The following is a 23,840-nucleotide window of genomic DNA, read 5'->3' as shown; positions in this document are numbered from 1 at the left end:
CAATATTGAAAATTCCGTTCTTAATAAGTTGACTGAATGGAACGGAATAGCTGCCAAACGCCCATAGATATAATATACTTAAAGACGACGTCTAACCGAGCTGTCACTGTTACCACTTTTGTTTAGTGTACGATTAACAATGTTTTTCTTATTTTTTCGCAACTGTATTAAAAAACGTCGTTCGATACACGTGCGGAAATGTCATTCTTCACTCGTCCCGAGTCTTGCCACTCGCCTGCGGCTCGTGGCAAGATATCTCGGTACTCGTGAAGTAATGACATACCTTCCGCACTAGCATCGAAATGTACTATTACTTATTTGTACATAAATACAAGACGCGCTAATAAAAAAGTGGAAACATTTCTTACTTTTTTGGTCTTGAATTACGTTTTGCAGTTTACATAATTCTTTGCCTAATTACTAAGCCAAAAATCGGCATAGGCTGCAAAAATAAATGAATAATAATAATTTAATTATTATGAAATGATAACTTTCGTGAGACCTTCGACGAACCAATACTCAACTAATTTGCACAACGTTAGTCAGTTTCCGCTGGGTACAGCGACATCTAACGGGTGATTGGGTAAACTTATTATTATATTAACACATTCATTGCCACCAAAGACATATGTAACTTCGTATAAGATGAATAAAGTCTAAGAAAAACCGGGCAAGTGCGAGTAGGACTCACGCACGAAGGGTTCCGCACCATAATGCAAAAAAAAACCGAAAAAAATGAAAAAGAAACGGTCACCCATCCAAGTACTGACCACGCCCGACGTTGCTTAACTTTGGTCAAAAATCACGTTTGTTGTATGGGAGCCCCATTTAAATCTTTATTTTATTCTGTTTTTAGTATTAGTTGTTATAGCGGCAACAGAAATACATCATCTGTGAAAATTTCAACTGTCTAGCTATCACGGTTCGTGAGATACAGCCTGGTGACAGACAGACGGACGGACGGACGGACAGCGAAGTCTTAGTAATAGGGTCCCGTTTTACCCTTTGGGTACGGAACCCTAAAAAACGTGCCTCGGAAATCAAGTAAAAGTCATTCTCGGATACATGGCGCACACACCTTTTGCCTATTCTCGGCTAGATGGCGTGATGACACCGTTTCATATTTAACAATTTTAACACATGGATATCAGTGAATGAAAATGGGTCAAAATGATATAAAAATAATAAAATCATTTATCCATATATATTATTTTTTTTGATAATTTTATACGTATTTATAGATGATCAAACGAACTTCTCGAGCGAAGTTCGATCTAGACACGCGGCAGCGTGTCAAACCAAGTTCAAGCAAAGGAACTGGATACCTATAACAATTGCTGTTATTTAAAAAAATGTGAGATCTTAAAGTAGGTTAGATTTGGCTTGGCCAGGTTTTATCAGAATTACAATATAAATAAAATGATTGATATAATGAAAACTGGCCACGTCAAATCTAACCTACTTTAAGATCTCACATTTTTTTAAATAACAGCTATTGTTATAGGTATCCAATAAAGCAAAGAAATAGAGTTTAATACTTGTTTATATTTTGTTCCTATAAATACATATTTGTATTTTGCATAGAACTTGGCAGTGGCACTCATTTAGATCTCCATTCTTTTTGCGGCGAGCCCCACAGCCAAGCATAATTTTTGTATTGAACTTGGCTCTCCTTTTTTACATTTATGTTTTTGGTGGTAATTGTTTTCCATCGTATTTTCACGGAAACGTACGAACGTGTCTTGCTATTCCAGTCAGTCTCGGTACAAAAAAGGCGGGCCGGATGCTTGTTTGCCACCGACGTAGTAAAAAAAAAAAAACAACGGGTTGCACTCCAGGAGTGCCGGCAGAAGTGAAAACTCAATGACATTGTATAATTCGTTCATTGTATAAGTTCGTAGTTTTCTAACTGAGCCCGAGCTAATCCTATTGTCTATTGTTAAGTAAAACCGCTCGTGCCACGTGCCACCACCACCTGCATAAAAACCTGCGTAATTCGGTAACTGAGTGCCGGCGAGTCGAACGCTACAGAACCAGTCTAAAATGTGTCATCGAAATGCGTAACAAAGGCGCGTTATCGGAGAGCGCACCTACACTGGTTTTTTGAGCGTTGGACTAGCCCGCGCTCAGGTGCCAAATAGAATGAGTATGACCCTTTTTTGCAGGTAAGTAGCACGTGCAGTTTTACTTAACAATAGACAATAGAATTAGCCGCCGGGCTCTGTTACAAACCTACGCACTATAACAGTTTTTCGATCAGGTCACGTGTCCGCCTTACGTCTTACGAATCTTACGGTCACGTGACCTGTCGCGAGTTTTACATTTTTCCCCTATCACAAAAAGTGCACAGCGCCGCTAAAGAAGTTTTCACTTCAACAAAGAGATATAGAGGAAGGAATAGGAGAAGGGCTGTCTACATACGGCTGTCTCAAAATATGTGTTAAGCTTTTTAACAAATTGCCTGAACACCTTAAACAGTTGAATGCCAAAGCACTAAAACCAAGGCTCTATAAATGGCTACATGGACAAACCTTGTATAATATTAATGAAATTTTAAATTGACGGTTCCTTTAATTAATTATACTTAGCTTTAACATTGACATTTGAATTGTGTTGTATATACCTGTCTATTTTGATTAATGTGTTGTATGTCCTAGAGTTTAAGGTGTAAATTTGCATGCTACGTTGTAGTTAATCATGTGTAACCACTGTACCTTGTTTATTCCAAATAAATGATATCTGAATCTGAAGGGATAGGGATAACCGTGACCTCGACTGACCTTGGAACATCTCCTTGATCTCTTTAACCTTTTCACCAGTGTCGTGCAGTATGGCGTCCAGGGACTGCCGTCTGCCCCTCTCAGCTTTCTCCAGGTCCGCTCGGAGCAGAGCTGTGCGGTCCATGGAACTTCTGGAAATTATGTCAATACGGGATATTACCACAGAATAAATAATAGTACTAGCAAAGACATATGTAACTTCGTATAAGATGAATAAAGTCTAAGGAAAAAACGTGCCTCGGAAATCAAGAAAAAAGTCAATCTCGGATAGATGGCGTACACACTTTTAGCTCAGCTAGATGGCGTGACGACACCGTTTCATATTTAACAATTTTAACACATATATATCAGTAAATGAACATGGGTCAAAATGATATAAAAATAATAAAATCATTTATCCAAATATACAGTGTGGAAAGATAAGTCGGGCCCTGGGGGGAAACTACCTTAAATCCTTATGCTGGCTCATTTTACTTAAAGGAGACATTCCTTTATTTTTAAAATCAACAAAACTGCATTCAAAGATTTTCTAAAACTCGTTTACCTCGCCCGGGACTCGAACCGACTAAAATTTAAAAAAAATAAAAACTCGCAATTTTATTCTTCTAGTCGATACAGTTAATGTTAATGATAACATTTCTCCAAGAAACATTAAATAGGTCTTACACTCGTCTGTCGTACAAAATATCCATAAAATCTAATATTCAGTACTCAAGATTTTTTAGACAAGCCAAATTGAAGAAAAAAAGAAAAAAAATTGGAAAGCAGTTTTGTTTCTTTTTAAAAATAAAAGAATGTCTCCTTTACGTAAAATGAGCCAGCTTAAAGATTTAAGCTGGACTTCCGAGCAAAGCGGCTCTGACGCAAAGGCCGCAGCGTCAGAGCCGCTGCGTCAGTGTCGCGCAGCGTTAACTGACGCCGATTCGCTTCCGAGCGGGGCGACTCCGGCGACAGTCGCAGTTGTTATTCAATACGGTGCAGATGTGATATACTTATGATAAACCGATCAATTATGAAAATATTTGTAGAAGAAGAGGAGGATCACGATCTTTTTCTTCGTTACTTCTACAGTATGAAGCGAAGTCTACCCAACTCAATTTTCAAAAGTAGAATAGACGGAGGCACTTATACTTATAGCATCTTGAAAAAAAAAGCATTTAAACGAGAACGATGAGAAATTTAGGAGCTTTTGTCGGTTTAATATTCATTTTTTAGATGTTTTAAATATTGACATAGGCTCAAAACCACGTGCGATCGCAGCGACTGCGCGACAGTGCTTGCGCAGACGTAGCACGGCCGCTATCGCCGAGCGATACTGACGCGGCGCCACTGTCGCTGCGATAGTGACGCTGCGCTCGGAAGTAAGTTCATACATTTCCATACTGCATAATACTATCGCTCTGTCGCCGCGTCAGTGTCGCAGCGTTAGTGTCGCCGGAGTCGCTTTGCTCGGAAGTCTACCTCTAAGGTAGTTTCCCTCCAGGGCCCGACTTATCTTTCCACACTGTATATATTTTTTATAATTTTAAAAGTTTTCATTTTGAGTTTTAGTCGTGTGTCGATAGATGGCAGTAAATTTACTGTGACTACAAAATTTACTATGACAGGACCCCTCTATCCTATCTATTCTCTATATGGTAGACTCACTCTCTAACAAAGCGTCTGTTACGACCAAGACAGAAATGGCCGCTAGGTGGCGACAGCGCCACGCGCGGCTTATGGCTATTCACCAAAATTGGTGTGGAACGGATGTACTTGTAGCTACCTGTTGGAAAGCGACGAAATCGCGGAGTGAGCCACGCCTGGTATTACTGCGATGTTCTGCCGCCAGAGTGCAGCACTAAACTAGCTAGTAAACCATAGAGTAACATATACATACTGTGCCTTTAACTGTTTTTAACCGACTTCCAAATCCCAAAGGAGGAGGTTATCAATTCGGTTGTATGTTTTTATTTTTTTAATTTTTTATGTTTGTTACTCCATATCTCCGTCATTACTGGACCGATTTTGAAAATTATTCTTTTGATTGTATGTATATGCATACAGATTGGTCCCGTTTTTGTCAAAATCCAGTTCTGATGATGGGATCCATGAGGAATCGACGGAACTCCTCAAATCTTAAAGGCATACATATAGTGATTTTTGTGTTTTTATCAACAAATCAAGCATATACATTCAAAAACGTGACATTTGATGAAGTGGAACTGCTGATGATGATCAGAACGGAACTCATCAACGACGCATAGTTCACGTTAGGCGATTTGTCCTCTTCGTTATGTTTGTTAAGCAAGTTTAGTTTTTAAGCCACATTTCTGTCAAGCTCGAGTTCTGATGAGGGGATCCATAAGGAATCGAGGGAACTCCTCAAATCTTAAAGGCATACGTATAGAATTTTCTGTATTTTCATCATGAAATCAAGCATTTACATTAAAAACTGTCGCATTTGATGAAGTGGAACTGTTGATGATGATCAGAACAGAACTCTTCAACGACGCATAGTACACGTTTGGTGATTTCGAATTTCGATTTTGGCTTGGACTGGACCCGGACTCGTACCCGGATCTGGTTCGGATCCGGACCTGGACTCGGACTCGGACCCGGACCCGGACTCGGACCCGGACTCGGACCCGGACTCGGACCGGGACTCGGACCCGGACTCGGACTCAAAGACCCAGACCTTGACACGGAAAACCACTATGATACCTAAACTAAATAAACCGCTATGATTACCTACCATAAAATGTAGGTATATAGTAGGTATGATGATGCCAAACCCCTTCCGCTCAAACTCCCGTACACCGCACCGCATGCGCCGTTAAGTGGGTCAGGTTAGGTTTGAACTGCGATCCTCACAGAACCGAACAAAAGTGGGTTAGGTTTGGTTAGAACTGCGAGCCTTACAGAAACGAAATGCTACTAGAAAAGTGGGTTTGATTAGGTTCGAACTGCGATCCTCACAGAACCAAACTGCTATCAGAGAAGTGGGTTAGGTTAGGCTAGAACTACGACCCTTACGAAAGCGAAATGCTACTAGAAAGTACTGGTTTTGCCTCCTTTTCTACATAGTGCACCATCTACCATAATCTTTCACCGGGACCCATAGAAGTCGGTTTTTTTTTCTTAAAAATTATTTGACATACTGTGCCTTAAACTGTTGTCAGACAATAAAATATGACATTGATGCATCAAGGCGGTTTGTTAACAAGAGTCTACCGGGAAACGAGAAAATCGATATTTAGTTGTCTGCCTCTATATCGCTCGAATATGAACTCGGCTCCGTTCGGCTCAGCATTGCTCCGAGCAATTATTAGGGTTGACACAACTTGACGTCCCTTTGCGCGTACAACCACAGATAAGATAATGGCTTGAACACCCTATAGTTCGTTTTTTTTAGCATTAGAAATCTTGACATGTCTTTTAATTGAAAAACGCTTATTAAAAATAAAAAACTATTACTTATGAAAGCAAAAAAATATAAATGATCGTATTAGATTCATAATTGTTACATATTTGCCGTAACTTATTTTTAAAATGTGTTTTTCAATTAAAAGAACACATCAAGATTGTTTACCTTATTACTAATGCTAAAAAAACGAACTATAAATAACCGAAAGGGTTAGTGCCATATATGTAGTAGAAAAGGACAGCATGATTCGACCCTGAACCGCTGTCAAACGTCGGTTTTGCAGGATGTTTCCTTTCTGTACGGCAGTACTATTATTTATTCTGTGGCCGAGGTAAGCGAGGCCTATTACAACTAACCGTATTATGCGCCGGGGTGACGCAGCGGACACCTTGGACTCGCCAGGGCTCGGCGGAGACGGTTGGTCAGGGGACGAGCGAGGCCGCAACGAGCATTTCTCGAAGCTTACCTGTCAAATAAAATACACGTTTTCAGTCAGATTAAAATAGAAATACGTTCTTTACGTTCGTTCGTTTCTAACGGCCTTCTAGCCTAGTCGGTAGTGACCCTGCCTACTAAGCAGGAGGTCCCGGGTTCGAATCCTGGTAAGGGCATTTATTTGTGTGTTCATCACAAATATTTGTTCCTGACTTATGGATGTTTTCTGTGTATATAAGTTTATATATAATTTGTATATCTAAAAAAACGAACTATAGTAAATTCATCATTCATTGACAATTTCAATATAGCGGTTTGTTTACATAGTTAGCAAGTTCCATAGAATGACACTTTACAGTTATTTATGGTCTAAGGTGCATGAACAAGGTTCAGGTGTGTTCCAGCCCGGCCCGCTCCAGTACCCACCTCCTCAGGGCTGGAGTAGTCCAGGTCTATCTCCGTCCAGGTGTCGTCCTGCCCGGGCCGCTCGGCCGCGGCCCGCCGCAGCCACTCCCGCACAGATGCGTCAGTGCTCTGGGAACACAGGTCTTCGAGGACTCCGTTGGAGGTGTCGCTGGCTACATCTGTGATTGTTGATGCTCGGTCTATTTCTATCGCTGAAAAAAATAGGGAGTTTTATTGCAATATTCTGCCGCCAGAGTGCAGCACTATGTTGTTTAGTAAACCATAGAGTAACAATTACATATTATAGTTCGTTTTTTTTAGTATTACAAATAAGGTAAACAATCTTGACGTGTCTTTTAATTGAAAAACACATTTTAATATTAAGTTACGGCAAATATGTAACAGTTATGAATCTAATACCATCATTTATATTTTTCTGCTTTCATAAGTAATAGTTACTGATTTTTTAAAAGCGTTTTTCAATTAAAAGACATGTCAAGATCGCTTACCTTCTTGCAAGTTCTTTCTAATGCTAAAAAAAACGAACTATAGGCCTTAAACAGTTTTTGACAAGTTTTCACAATGACATTGATGCATCAAGGCGGTTTGTTTACAGGTGGCCTGCCGCGAAACGCGAAAATATAAATTTCGTTATCTGCGTCTCTATAGATCGAATAGGCAAGGGTGATAGAGGCAGAAACCGAGCTTTCGATGTTCATGTTTCGCGGTAGGCTCTCTGATAGCGCTTGTGACGCCCTCTACGCAGTTTTGCGTAATATTCCCTATAGTTAAAATTCAAACTTTTGTTAAAATTTGTGAAGGGATGTATTTTTTACACGCATGTAATATGGCAGTTTCAATGTTCAGCAGTAACGCTTTGGTTTACTGCGACATAAACGCATATTGCTTGTGTCAGCGCAACCTAACGTGTATATATAGGCAGGCATTTAGAGAATATACGTCCTCATAGTATCACACATAAGGCGTTTGACTTCTACTGCCATCACCCGCTCGAAACATATATAACAATTCTCACTTGTTATTTGACGCATATGTAGCCTTTTAGTAAAATTCGAATAGAGAAATCGAATAGAGTTAGACCAAGAAAAGTCTGCCATGATTTTGATAGCACATTCAGTGCAAGTCACGTCATATATTATTTCACAGAAACGCTGGTGGCCTAGAGGTAAGAGCGTGTGACTTTCAATCCGGAAATTGCGTGGGTTCGAACCCCGGCTCGTACCAATGAGTTTTTCGGAACTTATGTAATATTTACCATTCATTTGATATTTACCAGTCGCTTTTCGGTGAAGGAAAACATCGTGAGGAAACCGGACTAATCCCAATAAGGCCTAGTTTCCTCTCTGGGTTCGAAGATCAGATGGCAGTCGCTTTCGTAAAAGCTAGTGCCTACATCAAATCATGTTTTAAGATTTAGTTTATAATTGTATGTGCTCTGTAGCTATTAGTGTGCCATGTGGCAAAACATAGTGTTACTGGGTGAATCAACTTTTTCTTGTCACTAGTTGCCGTGGTTACGGTCTCCTGGGTCACTCTTAAAATACTTAGTTATTTCGTTTTTAAATGAACCAAATTTGATTTTTTTTGCAGTTATAAGGCCTTTCCATAATGGAACATCTACTAAGCACGTTTGTAGAACATGGTACAGCAGCTCTTCTAAGAAACTATGCTACTATTGTCTCCTGGCTGATGGGACAGAATAACAACAAGAAATAGTTGATCGACCGCACTATATCATACATGTAAGACCTATTGTTGTATATACCTATGTTTAACCACAGAATAAATAATAGTACTAGGTACAGAAGACCCCTCTCTAACAAAACGCGTCTGTTACGATCAGCACAGATATGGCCGCTAGGTGGCGACAGCACCACGCGCGGCTTATGGCTTTCTCCAAAATTGGGGTGAGGTGGTACTTTTAGCTACCTGTAGCAAAGCGACGAAATCGCGGAGTGAGCCACGCCTGGTTTAACACATAATTTGGAATTTGACATACTTCGCTTGTCAAACTATACTGCAAAACGTAATTCAAGACCAAAAAAAGTAAGACAATGTTGCCACTGCAATAATTTGTTTGTAAAATAGTAAATTCCTTTTGATAAACAATCACGCTAAGATAATTTATTTATTAGTAACTTTACTACTACGTTTTAAAAAAGTACTTTAATTTACTTATTTGTACATAAAAAACAAGACGCGCTAGTAAAAAAGTGGCAACATTGTCTTACTTTTTTTGGTCTTGAATTACGTTTTGCAGTTTATAGTATCGTTACCGTTTCTCGTGGACTGCCGCCTGGAGCGGTGCTTGTGTATCTCATCGGATATCCGCTCCAGGTTCCTCAGGGCCGAGGAGTACTGCTGCTTGGCCTCGCAGACCTGCTCCTCTAGGGTCTGTATGCGCGCCTTCTGCGCCTCCAGCGCCGTGTTGATGCGGGCCTTCTCTTCGAAATACGGTCTGGAATATATAAGATACAGGGTGCTTATTTAGTCACCTGCATAATGAGCGCTGGTGGCCTAGCGGTAAGAGCGTGCGACTTACAATCCGGAGGTCGCGGGTTCAAACCCCGGCTGGTGCCAATGATATTTTAGGAACTTATGTACGAAATATCATTTGATATTTACCAGTCGCTTTTCGGTGAAGGAAAACATCGTGAGGAAACCTGCATACATCTGCGAAGAAATTCAATGTTGTATGTGAAGTCCCCAATCCGCATTGGGTTAGCGTGGGGACTATAGCCCAAGCCCTCTCGCGCTCGAGGGGAGGCCTGTGCCCAGCAGTGGGACGTATATAGGCTGAGATGATAAATACTATAAGGTCCTGGTAAAGGTCACGGGAGTCGCGTGCGGGTGGCGCAAGACCGGTCATTGTGGCACTCTTTGGGGGAGGCCTATGTCCAGCAGTGGACGTCAACTGGCTGATATGATGATGATGATGAATACTATAAAAAGTCGCTGGCCCAATATTACAGGGTTCTATGTTACATTTTCAAGATAGTTGAAATTCGAATTAATGTCACTATGACAATGTTCACAGTTCGATAAAAGTGAAACATAGAACCCTGTAATATTGGGCCAGCGAAGTATTAGAACAAATTAAATTAATTTCAGAAAATATTTTAACTTGTTTTTATTTCAAATAGAAACAATATAAATTATAAACTGAAATAAATGTCATATACTAAGAAAAAAGTGACCAAGGCCTCCAGTGCCCGGTGTGTGAGCGAGACAGTGCTAATACTTGCATAGCGCTGTCTCGCTCACACACCGGGCTAACGTAAGAAGTGACTACAATTAGCATGCACTAGTAAAGAAAAGTGAGTACCGTGTGTGCGGCAGCAGAGTCAGCAGCGGCAACTACGCAAGCAGAAAAAGCACTAGAGTCAGACCAAGAATAATCTGCAGCGGATTTGATACCACACACAGTGTTATTTTAAACGTCAAACTTCTATGAAATTATGACGTATTGGGAACGTGCGAAGTCGGTGGCGCTGATCGTCACAAACACAGGTAATCTTATGGAATGTCCGACATTAGTGCTAGCGGCAGCCGCTTGAACTAATTTTACTCCACAAGATTTAACGTAGAAATTCCGACAAAATGAGGGCAGCACCAGTCGTGCACATAGCGAATAAATGACACTTGCACTGTATGGGCTATCAAATCCGCTGCAGACTTTTATTGGTCTATTAACAATCCGTGCTGATCGATACTGCCCGATCTATATTGAACCAGTTTATAGTCTGACAAGCAAAGTATGTCGCCATCAGATATATCGGAGCGGCCAAGGTGCTCACAAATATCTGAGCACGCCTTTATTGTCAAGGCGTTAGGGTGCGTGTTCAGATATTGTGAACACCTTGGCCGCTCCGATATATCTGATGGCGACTGTACAGCAAAGTGAAATAGGGCAACAGTCGTGTTTCGCGGTAGGCTCTCTGTCTATATCATAGAGTTATACCGGGTGTGGCCGCATGGCGCAGCAAGGCCAAAGGCTAAGCTGAAGTAGAGGACATGTGGAACACAAACCAATAGTAAACTGAGGTAAAATCACTCATTCACTCCGAAACAATTAGACAGTGTGCGCGTTATAGGTATTGACAGCCTCTTAAGACTGCGTCGGCCGTCCAGTGGCGCCCTCATTAGTGGAATTGTGTTTTATAATAAACCAATTAATTTCTGTACCTATACATGAATCAGTATAATATGTAGGTATTAATTTTGTTGTCCTACTTATTCCCCAACTTTTGGTCTTATTCCGAAGTGCCATTGCCGAAACCGAAACTACAGCCGAAACATGATTTTTTGGCCGAAACTGGCCGAAACCGAAACCGAACCTTCGGTCGGACACTATCACATACACTTGTTGCATGATGGGATTTATGGGGGACTAATCATATGACACTCAAAATGGAAATGTATGGCAAGGTAACTACTATTTTGAGAACACCAATGGTCCAACGGACGAGAGTGTGAAATATGTCAAGCTTACGATGTTTCCTAAAAAAGTTATCATAAGGAAGATAAAATTGTAACTAAAAAAAATGCCAACATTTGTGTTTTCGACACCGATGGCTTTAAAGTACGATAACGCGCGACAGCTTGCCAGAGCGATTTATAGACTCGAGTTTGCAATATTATTACGCCCCTAGTTACACACAATGTTTTTCATCACACTTGCGATACAAAACTTAAGTATAAAGACGAAAAACTGTTAATTATGGCACTAGAAACTTCATAACTCCCTAGGGAAAACGCTTTTTCTATAACTCCCGCTAAACCTGCGTGCAATTCCACATTTACTGAGCGAGTGTGATGAAAAATACATTATAAAGAACATGAAAATTTATACAAAATAACTGTGCTGTTTTTATCTAATACGACATTGAATTTTGTCCAGACGTTACAAAAGTCTCCGCATACGTTACAAAAGTTTTTCAACGTATTAAAAATGTCAATAGTTGTTGAAGCAAATGAGAAATTGGTCTATTTCAAGTTACGTGTCGGTTTTAACAGATTAATTATTAATTAATTATCTCAGACCAATCTCAGACGGTCGGTGAGATACTTGCGCAGTGATATTTAAAGGGCGGTAAGTTGTGACAGAGGAGAGTTGTGACATTGTCGATTTTTTGGAATCTAATAACTGTTAGCGAGCTCGCAACATGCAGTGTGCGTTTGTTAGCTCGTAACTTGAACTAACAAACGCGCATTATTGCGACTTAGTTTCTAGTTAATAGATTCCAAAAAATCGACGATGTCACAACTCTCCTCTGTCACAGCTCACCTCGGTCTTCCCTACCGATTTATTAATTAACATATTACGTACGTTTCGTATCGTTATCGAATATAATAGAAACTCATTTAATCAAGTAGGATTTTACAATCTCTTTTGCATCGTCAAAGTACATTATAAATAAATTAAAAAATAAATAACAGCTATCATATTAACCGTCGAATAATAAACTATCATATTAACAATATATTATTTTATAAGCGAAGAAAAGGGTGCACAACTACTGGGTAAGGAAAACTGCAATCGCAACTAACTAATAGAAAACTAACTAACTAATAGAAAACTAACTAACTAATAGAAAATTATCAAACGAGTGCAACAAAAGCAGGACTGCTCCGGTATTCGATGACTATTCTAACTCCTCTTGGCAAAGAGAATTTGAAATAGAGTTACTGTCATGGTAAATTATGTAGCTACAGTACATTTACTGCCATCTTTCGACATAAGATTAAAACTGTTAGAACGCCATTTGACTTTGATCATTGTTCTTTCACTGATATGTGTTAACTTGTTAAATATTAATATTAACGCCATCTACTCGAGCATAGGCTGAAGGTTATGACGCCATCGCTCGAAAAAACATTGCACCATACCTTTGGCCTACAGTCGAGTAGATGGCGTTATTATTCGTCGGCGTCGAAAGATGGCAGTAAATTTACAGTGGCTACATAATTTACTTTGACAATCCGTCTCTATACACTCTATTCTCTTTGCCTCTTGGTGAATCAAGTTAAGGAGCGTCAGTTTCAGTAGACGGATAAAAAAATAGTTGTAGCGATATTTTATGATTTTAAAAAAGCATTCGACACCTTAGAAATAGATACCCTTTTAAATGGAATGGACGAGTGTGGTGTGGGGCAGCCACTGAACTGTTGGTTCCGTGACTACCTCACATCACGATCATATCGCGTCAAAATTGGTGACGACCTAAGCGATGAAACACAGGTGCAATGCGGAGTACCTCAAGGCTCGGTATGTGGGCCTGTGTGCTATCTCATGCATGTTAACAGTTTGTGTGGAGCTATACAAAATTGTTCTGCATATATGTTCGCTGACGATCTTTGCACCTTACGTGCCGGAACCAATGTCACTGATATATGTCATCTGGTTCAACAGGACATAGATTCAATAGTTAAATGGTCACACGATAATGGCATTATATTGAATTCTGATAAGACAAAACTACTCATTATACAATCACCTTATATATGCACCGTAGAAACTCCTTTGCCTATGTATACCCACAGTTTTACTTGTTTCCACGATAAATTAAAAGCTTGTCATTGCAAACCAATAGAAAAAGTTGATTGTGTTACATATCTGGGAGTCAAAATAGATACCGCATTCTCTTGGCAACAACATATAGACCATATCTGTAGTAAATTAAGAATTCTCTTAGGTAGATTTTATCACTTAAGCTATAAAGTACCTAATAACATACTGAAATGTTTATATTTTGCAATAGTGGAATCTGTATTGAGCTATGCACTTCATTGCTATGGTCTTACTTTTAAATCATACATAGATAAATTAGAAGCACTACAAATTAGATTCCTAAAACTACTCGTAAATAAGAAAACCAGAAACAGCTGTAAAAACGATTATTATAAACTATTCAAAATTTGCAAAATACTACCAGTTAGTTTAAAGCACAAATTCCTTCTAGCAGTTAACAACCATGGCAATGAAGAGCACAACTCAATACTAATAGAACATAAGCATAAAACAAGGGCAGTAACTGCGCGAAAATTTGAAGTCCCCCGGGTTAGCAACTATTTTGGTGATAGAACTCTTAGGAAAAGAGTTCCGTATCTCCTGAATAGTCTACCCGAGAACATTCGGCATGAGCCAAATAAAAATAAATTTAAAAGTGCCCTAAAACTGTACCTATTGCAAACACTTAAGTGACAGTTGCACATGTGCAAGTGCCACTAAGTGTTTAGATTTAATAATAATTTAAAATTAGTACTCACTTAAATACATGTGTATGTAGAGACTCTTACCTGCAGGCAAACTGTAAATACAGTTTTGCAGGGACCTGTTCAATTATATGTTCTGTACTGTGTGTTAATAATAATAAATAATAAATAAATAAATAAATTGTGAGTTATTGTTGGGCTTGGCAACTGTCAAAGGTTTGCATAGATGGCGCCATCATAGCTTGCCCCTTTTTCTATGAGATTTGGCTTAAAGGGACAGGGCATTAAAAAAACTTAAATTTGACACAATTCTAGGGATTGACAGGGCAAGCTATGCTGGCGCCATAGACTAGGAATCTTCTAGACTGAGCATAGTCGCGCTACCCCCTCTGCCACGCATACGGTAATTTTACTCCATGTTCGAGTCGAAAGTCGAAAGTGTCTGACGTCCGTGTCTTTGAACGGACCAATCACGGCACGGGACTTCGCTCACCTCGTCCCGCGCACCCCCGCATTTTTGGCATCATCGGTTGCATGAAATAATTGCTCTAAACTCGGTCTAGAGGATTCCTAGTCTATGGCTGGCGCCATCTGCTACTTGGACCGGCCAACCCCATACCATGAGCACATGCAACACAGCAGCGCAGTACCTCGACTTGGTGATGTGTCGTTTGAGTGACGCTTGTAGCTGTTGTACCAGCGCGGCGGCGGCGCGGTGCGCGGCCGCCTTCGTCCGCTGCGTCACCGTCGCGTGCGCGCGGTCCATTTCTGCCTGCCACAGAATACCCTATTATACTCTGTATCTTTATTGTCTTAAGGTATTTAAATAAAAGTAAACAAATAATTTGTACATTTTCGGGTAGACATACACATTACACACCACATTATTATTATTAGACATCGTAACATTTATTGGCTAACCAACCAAATACAAAACCACCTGGATCAGTCACTGACCGACCTGACTTTAACCTACATTATATGATCGTGTAATGTTTTCATCTACCCTCAACTGGCTTACGGAGCCATTTGAGGGTAGATTTTGTTTACTTTTATTTAAATACCTAAAGATACAGAGTATAGAGATGCGCAAAACGCTTCACTGAGTTGAAAAGATTGATTCATATCTTTCGCTCGCGGTAATATATATTACTCATTTCGCTCAGTGGATCTGTTCACTATATTTTTCAAGAGTGAGTAGAGGGAAATGTCAATCAATCAGATACACACAGCCATAAGTGCGAGCAAGATGGCGAATCACGCGATACGATCCCGCCATGTTTTCCCGACACCCTCCGAATTCTTCTGAAGCGCTCCGAAACCTATTCGCATAGTCACTCGCTCGTCGCGCTCGGCCCGCTCATTCGTATCACGAGTCCATCTCTCGGGCCGCTGTTCGCCTTGTCATAGGTGATGGTTGTATGTAGACCAATGTGCATGTGAAGCAGTATAGTTACCTGGTTGACGCGGTGTGTGGCGTGGTTGAGCATCTCCTGCCACGCCGGGTCGAGGGTGACCCCGCCCTCAGCCCCCTCGGCGAGGCGGGCGAGCCCCTGCTCGGCCAGGAACACCATCTCTCGGGCCGCTGTTCGCCTTGTCATAGGTGATGGTTGTATGTAGACCAATGTGCATTTGAAGCAGTATAGTTACCTGGTTGACGCGGTGTGTGGCGTGGTTGAGCATCTCCTGCCACGCCGGGTCGAGGGTGACCCCGCCCTCAGCCCCCTCGGCGAGGCGGGCGAGCCCCTGCTCGGCCAGGAACACCATCTCTCGGGCCGCTGTTCGCCTTGTCATAGGTGATGGTTGTATGTAGACCAATGTGCATTTGAAGCAGTATAGTTACCTGGTTGACGCGGTGTGTGGCGTGGTTGAGCATCTCCTGCCACGCCGGGTCGAGGGTGACCCGCCCTCAGCCCCCTCGGCGAGGCGGGCGAGCCCCTGCTCGGCCAGGAACACCATCTCTCGGGCCGCTGTTCGCCTTGTCATAGGTGATGGTTGTATGTAGACCAATGTGCATTTGAAGCAGTATAGTTACCTGGTTGACGCGGTGTGTGGCGTGGTTGAGCATCTCCTGCCACGCCGGGTCGAGGGTGACCCCGCCCTCAGCCCCCTCAGCGAGGCGGGCGAGCCCCTGCTCGGCCAGGAACACCATCTCTCGGGCCGCTGCGTGGGCGCTGTTCGCCTTGTCGTAGGTGATGGTTGCCGCTTGCAGTTCTTGTGAAGTCTGAAGGCAATTAAAACGGTTTAGTTTGAAGTTAGAAAATGGTAACATTACCATGTTACATGTGTCGTTTTCAATCAAAAGGTACCTCTTTGCCGTTTACCATAAGGACGAAATTTTTTTTGGCAAGGTCACTACCCACTAGGCCAGACCAGTCGTCTAAATTTAGTAGCCCATATAAAGTTTGAAGTATGAAATTTCCTGTACCTACTACCAGATTAACCTTAAAATGTACATTAAAATAATACATTTTAAATAGGAATGATTACTCTTTACTTACAATATTAGCTCTGAATCTGGCTTCATAGTAAGGCCGGGCTTTGTGCACACTAGTTCCAAGTTTCTTGGTAAGCTGCTGTATCCGCAGGTGTCCCTCCGCCAGCAGCCGCCGGAACGCGAGCCGGGCTTCATCTAGTTCTACTTCTAGCCTGTTGATCTCATCTGTTGCTGTGTTTAAGCGCTCTAGCTCAATCTGGGGGATCAGAAAAAATTATTTAATATAATAATTAGAGTTGTTTTATGGCTTGTTAATTTTTTTATAAAATGAAGACAAAATAATAATGAAGTTTCTTTTCTTAATCTTTTTTTTTATATAAGGTGTTTTGTCACGCAGTGACAGTGTCACCCAATAATGAAGTTAAGACACAGAATAAATAATAGTACTGCCGTACAGTAAGGAAACTTCCTACAAAACCCAAGTTTCAGAAATCAGAAATCAGAAATTTATTTGCTAAAAACATGGTCATTACAAAGGTATTTACAACAGAGGTATTGAGTTTCACATGCTTTGTCAGTAAAGACATGCAAATATAAACACTTATTCTAGTCTAAACTATTTTTACGAAACCATAATCAATACATTTAATTACATAGATACTTAATAGCTACGGGCAATTTCATTTCTCTTCAGGAATTCGTTAACAGAATAGAAGCATTCTTCTAGCAACCATTGCGAAAGTTTTCTTTTCAGTTCCCTTAAAGACAAGTTTTTGAGACTGTTCGGTAGAGCATTAAATAATCTGATGGCCATCGGATAGCAACTGTTCTTAAATAATTTCGTTTTTATTCTCGGCAAGTACAAGTTATCTGGGTAACGGGTATTAAAGCTCCACACATCACTCACCTTTTTAAATAGGTTTGGATTTGTCTTTACAAAAATACACATTTCATAGATATACAGTGATGGTAATGTTAAAAGTTTAAGCTCTTTGAATAAAGGTTTACAAGATACATGCTGTCGTACATCACAAATATTGCGTATGCATTGTTTTTGTGCGATAAAAAGTCTATTTATATGCACCGAGTTACCCCATATTAAAATTCCGTATCTAAGTATTGAGCAAATGTAGCCATGATATGCTTGAATAGCAGTTTGTCTATCTGTTACTTTAGTCAAACGCCAAAGAGCATAGGCAAAGCTGTTTGTTCTTCCACATACTTTGTCGATGTGCGATTTCCAAGAGCACTTATCATCTAAAAGTATTCCAAGAAATGGCACTTGGTTATTCTCTACTAAAGGTTTTCCATCATATTCAACTTTTAGGTCCTGTTTTTTGCCATATATGTTGTGAAATTGCACATAAGTAGTTTTATTAATATTTACATTCAAATTATTACATTTAAGCCATTTAATTATTTGTATAATATGTATTTGACGGCGGTTCAGGGTCAAATCATACTGTTCCTATCCCTTTCGGCTATTTTGGGGTTGAAAAAATTGTACCAACCCTAATAATTGCTTGGAGCAATGCTGAGCTGATTGGAGCCGAGTTTGCTTGAAGGGGGGAGTTTCGCACCCCTGGTTAAAGTTTGAATTCATTAAGATATCCAAATGTTACTTAAGAACTATTCCTGCAATATATGATGTGAGTGTGAGTGGAGGCAAACATATGTGATTATAAAAATAGTATTTAACCATTGGTATAAATTTCCTACAACTTAAAAGAACAATAAACTTCAGACCAGTTTTAATTAAAAACTGACTAAACAGATTCTGCCTACACAAACATTATGATGTCATGTCTAGGTCAAACAAATTAAAAAAAAACATGAAAACCTTCAACATTTATTCAGCAAATAGGCTACAAGGGCACTTTTACACAAATTGAATACTATCTAACAAACATGTTGACCTGCCAGTACAATGTTTTATTGTATAAATAAACAGAAACTTTTAATAAACACCATTGTGAAATAGTACATTTCGATGCTAGTGCGGAAGGTATGTCATTACTTCACGAGTACCGAGATATCTTGCCACGAGCCGCAGGCGAGTGGCAAGACTCGGGACGAGTGAAGAATGACATTTCCGCACGTGTATCGAACGACGTTTTTTAATACAGTTGCGAAAAAATAAGAAAAACATTGTTAATCGTACACTAAACAAAAGTGGTAACAGTGACAGCTCGGTTAGACGTCGTCTTTAAGTATATTATATCTATGGGCGTTTGGCAGCTATTCCGTTCCATTCAGTCAACTTATTAAGAACGGAATTTTCAATATTGAATATTAAAAAATAAACGTGTTATAATGATGAAGAGGTAAGTAATTAAATATGAAATATTTAATATTTTTCGTATTCTTACATTAACGGTAGGTTTTTATGCTGATTACGACGTTTAAAGGAAACTAATATTAACACTCATCAATAAGTAGTCGTGAATTGGAACAAGTATTAATTTAAAAAAATTGGAAAAGTAAAAAGCACTAGTTCGAGATAACCAACTTTCCGCACGCTAAACAGCTACGTAAAGTAGCACTTTTTGAGCAACTGTATTAAAAAGAATTTTAAATTACTGATTTCAAAGATGGTTTTTTCTTGGGTTAATTTTTCTATTATAATTAAATATAAGAATCTTATTGGAAAATGTTAATACATTATTCATAAGATAATATTAATAAATATCTGTCCTATAATTAAACTTTTATTTGATAGTTAAAAGCAATCAACATAATATCAAGTACCATAGAACAATAAAGAAAACCGGGCAAGTGCGAGTCGGACTCGCGCACGAAGGGTTCCGTACCATAATGCAAAAAAAAAAAACAAAAAAAAGCAAAAAAACAACGGTCACCCATCCAAGTACTGACTACTCCCGACGTTGCTTAACTTTGGTCAAAAATCACGTTTGTTGTATGGGAGCCCCATTTAAATCTTTATTTTATTCTGTTTTTAGTATTTGTTGTTATAGCGGCAACAGAAATACATCATCTGTGAAAATTTCAACTGTCTAGCTATCACAGTTCGTGAGATACAGCCTGGTGACAGACGGACGGACGGACGGACGGACGGACGGACAGCGAAGTCTTAGTAATAGGGTCCCGTTTTACCCTTTGGGTACGGAACCCTAAAAACTTTCCCACGCAATGTAAAACGAAGGTTTGTTCTGAGATTGTTACTGAATTATTGGAATTGACTACTTCCGCAGACACTCCAGATCCTATCCGCTGTATCCTGACTCCGTAACACTAGACTAAGTTCAGTAGTATCGATTATCAGTACCTGAACTCTGGGGTCCAGCGTTTCTGAGCATTCTGCGGCGCTATCGTTCATTTTTCACTCAAACTATATACATTTTAAACAGAGTTACATTCAAAACGGACAGTATTTCACACAGTATCGGTTTGTTTTCTTAATTATCGTACGACATTTGCTGCATAAAGCAAATTTTCGTACAGTAAATCACAGCAGTGAAAAAGTCCGTCTGTCACTGACTGGATGATTCAAACGTCAACATGACAGTTCACTTTCCTTTAGTAACACATTGCTTAGAGTTTTAAAACATGGCTTAAATGTAATAAATATGGATGGTCAAGCCAATCTTGTCAGTAAAAAAAGGCGCGAAATCCTAATTTTCTTTAAGATATTTCTTCGCACCTACATTTTTCAAATTTGCCGCCTTTTTATACTGACAAGATCTGCTTGACCAACTATATTTATTATATTTAAGCCATGTTTTAAAACTCTTAAGTTTTTTCTAGTATAGATTTTGTACTCGGCTCATTTCATAGAAATCCAAATAACTGTCAATATAAAAAAAGAACAAAGATTTGTCATCGCATTTTGACGTAAACGTTCGATTACGAGTGGGCTTACAATTATTTACAAAAAATGGTACTTTCTTATAGTTTTATAAACTGCTAAGGCCTTTATTAAAGAGTATACCGTTTATAATGTGTTCCTTTTTCAGGCGACTGAAGTAGAGGAAACCATCAAGCGGATTCAAGCCCATAAAGGGGTGATGGGAGTGATCATTGTGAACCACGAAGGTTTGATCGAATTTCTCACGTTACCATAGTTACTTTTTACTTGAATTGAGTTTTTCGTCCTAAGTTTACGCCTAGTAATTGTTGTCGTACTAAATCCCACGGCTAAACGCGTTTTCAATTTGCAGGCATTCCGATCAAGAGCTCTTTGGACAATGCAACTTCAGTACTGTATTCCGGTCTCATTGGGCAGCTCACAGAGAAAGCTAAGAACGTTGTCAGGGAGATGGTGAGGATTAAACAAACCTTTTTAACCCTTTAGGGCCACTTGCACCATCCCACTAACCCGGGGTCAACCAGTTAAACCGTTAACCCAGTGTCAAAAAGTACTCGTAACCATGGCAACTCCAGGATAACCAGTTGGAATGGTGCAAGTGGCGCTTAGTTTGCACACACTCCACTTACAGAGGGTTGGTAGAGCAGAGAGAAGCTATCTGTGTGAGTGACATGTTTATAAAATAAATAAGAGTTCTTGCCCTATGATCAGGGCTGGACTTCCACCTAGGTATCAGGCAGAGTATAAATGATAGTACTACCATACAGCAAGGACACTTCCTACAAAAACAAAGTTTGACAGTGATGATATTCCTTTGTAACTTATAGCACTATCCCTTTCAGCTATTTAGGGTTGTCAAAATTCAAGTCATCATATATCTGTGGTTGTGCATGCAAAAGGTGGTCAAGTTGTGCCAACCCTAATAATTGCTCGGACCAATGCTGAGCTGAGTTTCCCCGAAGTCAGGAGTGTCTCCCCTCCCCACTGCCACAGGCAACCTAACAACGGTTTTGAGATGGAGAAGGGGGCGTCTCTGAATTCCAAGTGCCTAGGGCCCCTAGGTCTCTAAATCAAGGCCTGCCTTTGAGGGTCTCTCCAGCAAATACATTTTATATGCTGTTCTTCTCATCTCTACATTGCCCTTTGTATTGAAAAATAAAATTAAAAATGTGTACTTACTTTTCCAGGATTCCTCAAATGACCTGACATTCCTGCGTGTGAGGAGTAAACGCCATGAGATCCTGATTGCTCCAGACCGCGAATTCATACTCATTGTCATACAAAACACATCGGACTAATCTATCAGTAGTTATAAGTGTTAAGTGATGGTCATATTTTTTTTGCTTTAAGTAACTGATCTCTATTGTAAACACTACCGCGTGGCTCACTCAGCGATTTCGTCGCTTTGCTACAGGTAGCTAAAAGTACATCCGTTCAACCCCAATTTTGGGGTTTTCCATAAGCCGCGCGTGGCGCTGTCGCCACCTAGCGGCCATATCTGTGCTGATCGTACCAGACGCGTTTTGTTAGAGAGTGAATGTTCTGTACCTAGTACTATTATTTATTCTGTGACACTACTTGAAACTGGTCTCAATCACAAATAATTGGTTTATAGCTCTTGTCTATATATACATAATTTTGATATGATATAGATTCCATGTCAAGTAGATCTGGGGGCACGTGCCTCCGCCAAGACAAGCAAAGCGCAAGGGCACTACCTACCATTTCTCGAAGCGCTTCGTCGTTTTTTTTGAACCCTCATAACTTTCAAGATAGAGATCAGTTACATAATCCTTAGGTGTTATAATTTTAATTATACTAATATTTTCAAACTAGCCAACACTAAGACAGCTACCTTCACATTGATTCAAAAAATTGTAAGCACCCAGTAAAAATTGTGACTAGATCTAACTTCTAAATGCAGAATTATTTACGTTACGGTTACGAGTGTAGATTTTAAGTTTAACGAAATTATTTATATTTATTTACTTTGATATAAAAGTTACGTTATAAGGGCGCGTTTACATTGTCAAAAAAATTGTTTTTATAAGGTGCGTCCAGGTCCGGCGAATGCGCAGAGTTGCGCCTACTGTTTGCTCGTCTCGCTAACTGCTCGCGTGCTTTGTGTAGTAGGATGCGCGAACGATTCGTGTAAGGAGCACTAATGACGTGATTGCCAGATCTGGACTCGCCTACCTACAGAACAATCATAAGAATCGTAAAATCTTTTAAAAATATTGCGGTATATCTGCGCAAGGCACTAACGTTATAACAGCTGTATTATTCTATGAAAATCTTAATAAAGCACTTTATATGCAACCAGTGTATTATTTGTACAGGGAAAATTATAATTTACTATCTAGACAGAAATAAAACAAAGTTGTAAAATATAGGCGTTTATTAAACTCTCAAAATACAAAACCCAAAATTGAGATTAATTTCGCGGGGATTTAGCGCTAGAATCCAATATCATATGCCAGCGTCATCAGTATCATTACTGACAAACACTACAACCTATCGGTGGGTCCACACAAAAAGAGCCTCCTCGCGTGGAAACTGCCGCTCAAACGATTAGCTCGGCTTGTGAAGACTGTTCAGCCGGCTTCCTCTCGAGGTAGCTTGTTCAGTGTTGACCCGCCTTTAGAGTTGGCAACTATTGAAGGTTTTTATAGATGGCGCCACTAGGTTTCCCCAGTTTCTATTTTGTAAATAAATAGCAAAATATCAAACGAATACTTACGTGCCATGCTGGTATCCAGGCTGTGTGCGTGTTAGCCGCCTTTACCGAGTCGCGTCTTCTGACTAGAAGTAAATACATTTTAGAAGTAATGCAAATGTGGATAAGCCAGACATACAAATCATTTTTACTCGGGCTGAAATGGAGATACACTCACTGGCTCTAGGTAATTATATCATTTTTTCAGGATCGATATTTAGCTCTGCTTATTCCACATTGCATTGGCTTCTTTCAGAACTTTGCAGTAAAAATAATTCGTTCAGAAATAAGTGACAAAGAATACATAAGTAATCAAATTATATATAAGTAATTAATAGGAGCCAGTTCTGTTCTTATAGTATATCATCACTATCATCAGTGAAATATTTAATAATATTTGTTTTTATTATATTTAATAAGTTATTCATTATATTTTTCTTTGGGCTCAAATATAACTACCAAAAGATGCTCGTTTGCTCTACAATCATGTGAGGTAATTTTATCATGAATAATAAGTCTAGGATACACACACTTATTTGTGAACTCATCATAATTATTATTATAAATACTGGAATCAGTTATGTAACGCTGCCATACAT

The 23,840-nt window shown here is 39.7% G+C and overlaps 2 protein-coding genes across 2 annotated transcripts in view; one reads left to right on the top strand and one right to left on the bottom strand.

Annotated features, from left to right (window-relative positions):
• The window catches only part of LOC134673907 (SH3 domain-binding protein 5-like), a 40,945-nt gene extending 20,767 nt beyond the window's left edge, over positions 1-20,178 (bottom strand). Inside the window, exons 1-8 of the mRNA XM_063531961.1 lie at positions 19,986-20,178; positions 16,764-16,955; positions 16,298-16,486; positions 14,913-15,034; positions 9,324-9,505; positions 7,048-7,238; positions 6,543-6,652; positions 2,781-2,911 (exon numbers count right to left, since the gene is read on the bottom strand). Coding sequence (XP_063388031.1) covers positions 2,781-2,911; positions 6,543-6,652; positions 7,048-7,238; positions 9,324-9,505; positions 14,913-15,034; positions 16,298-16,486; positions 16,764-16,955; positions 19,986-20,036 — 1,168 coding nt within the window. The 5' untranslated portion in view covers positions 20,037-20,178. The remainder of the gene's footprint in view (positions 1-2,780; positions 2,912-6,542; positions 6,653-7,047; positions 7,239-9,323; positions 9,506-14,912; positions 15,035-16,297; positions 16,487-16,763; positions 16,956-19,985) is intronic.
• A 322-nt stretch (positions 20,179-20,500) lies between these two features.
• LOC134673972 (dynein light chain roadblock-type 2-like) lies at positions 20,501-22,844 on the top strand. The gene is made up of 4 exons (XM_063532017.1): positions 20,501-20,597; positions 20,674-20,752; positions 20,878-20,978; positions 21,713-22,844. Exons 1-4 carry the CDS (start codon positions 20,595-20,597, stop codon positions 21,821-21,823), a joined length of 294 nt encoding a protein of 97 aa, XP_063388087.1. The 5' UTR covers positions 20,501-20,594; the 3' UTR covers positions 21,824-22,844.
• Positions 22,845-23,840: the final 996 nt, after the last annotated feature.

Source organism: Cydia fagiglandana, chromosome 19, assembly GCF_963556715.1.
Source record: "Cydia fagiglandana chromosome 19, ilCydFagi1.1, whole genome shotgun sequence".
In the NCBI taxonomy this organism is placed as follows: Eukaryota; Metazoa; Arthropoda; class Insecta; order Lepidoptera; family Tortricidae; genus Cydia; species Cydia fagiglandana.
This window is presented reverse-complemented; position numbering and strand designations above follow the sequence as displayed.

Coding starts and splice junctions, on each gene's coding strand:
- LOC134673972 (XM_063532017.1), top strand. Junction 20,753..20,877: donor GATCATTGTGAACCACGAAG/GTTTGATCGAAT, acceptor TTCAATTTGCAG/GCATTCCGATCAAGAGCTCT. Junction 20,979..21,712: donor AGAACGTTGTCAGGGAGATG/GTGAGGATTAAA, acceptor TTACTTTTCCAG/GATTCCTCAAATGACCTGAC.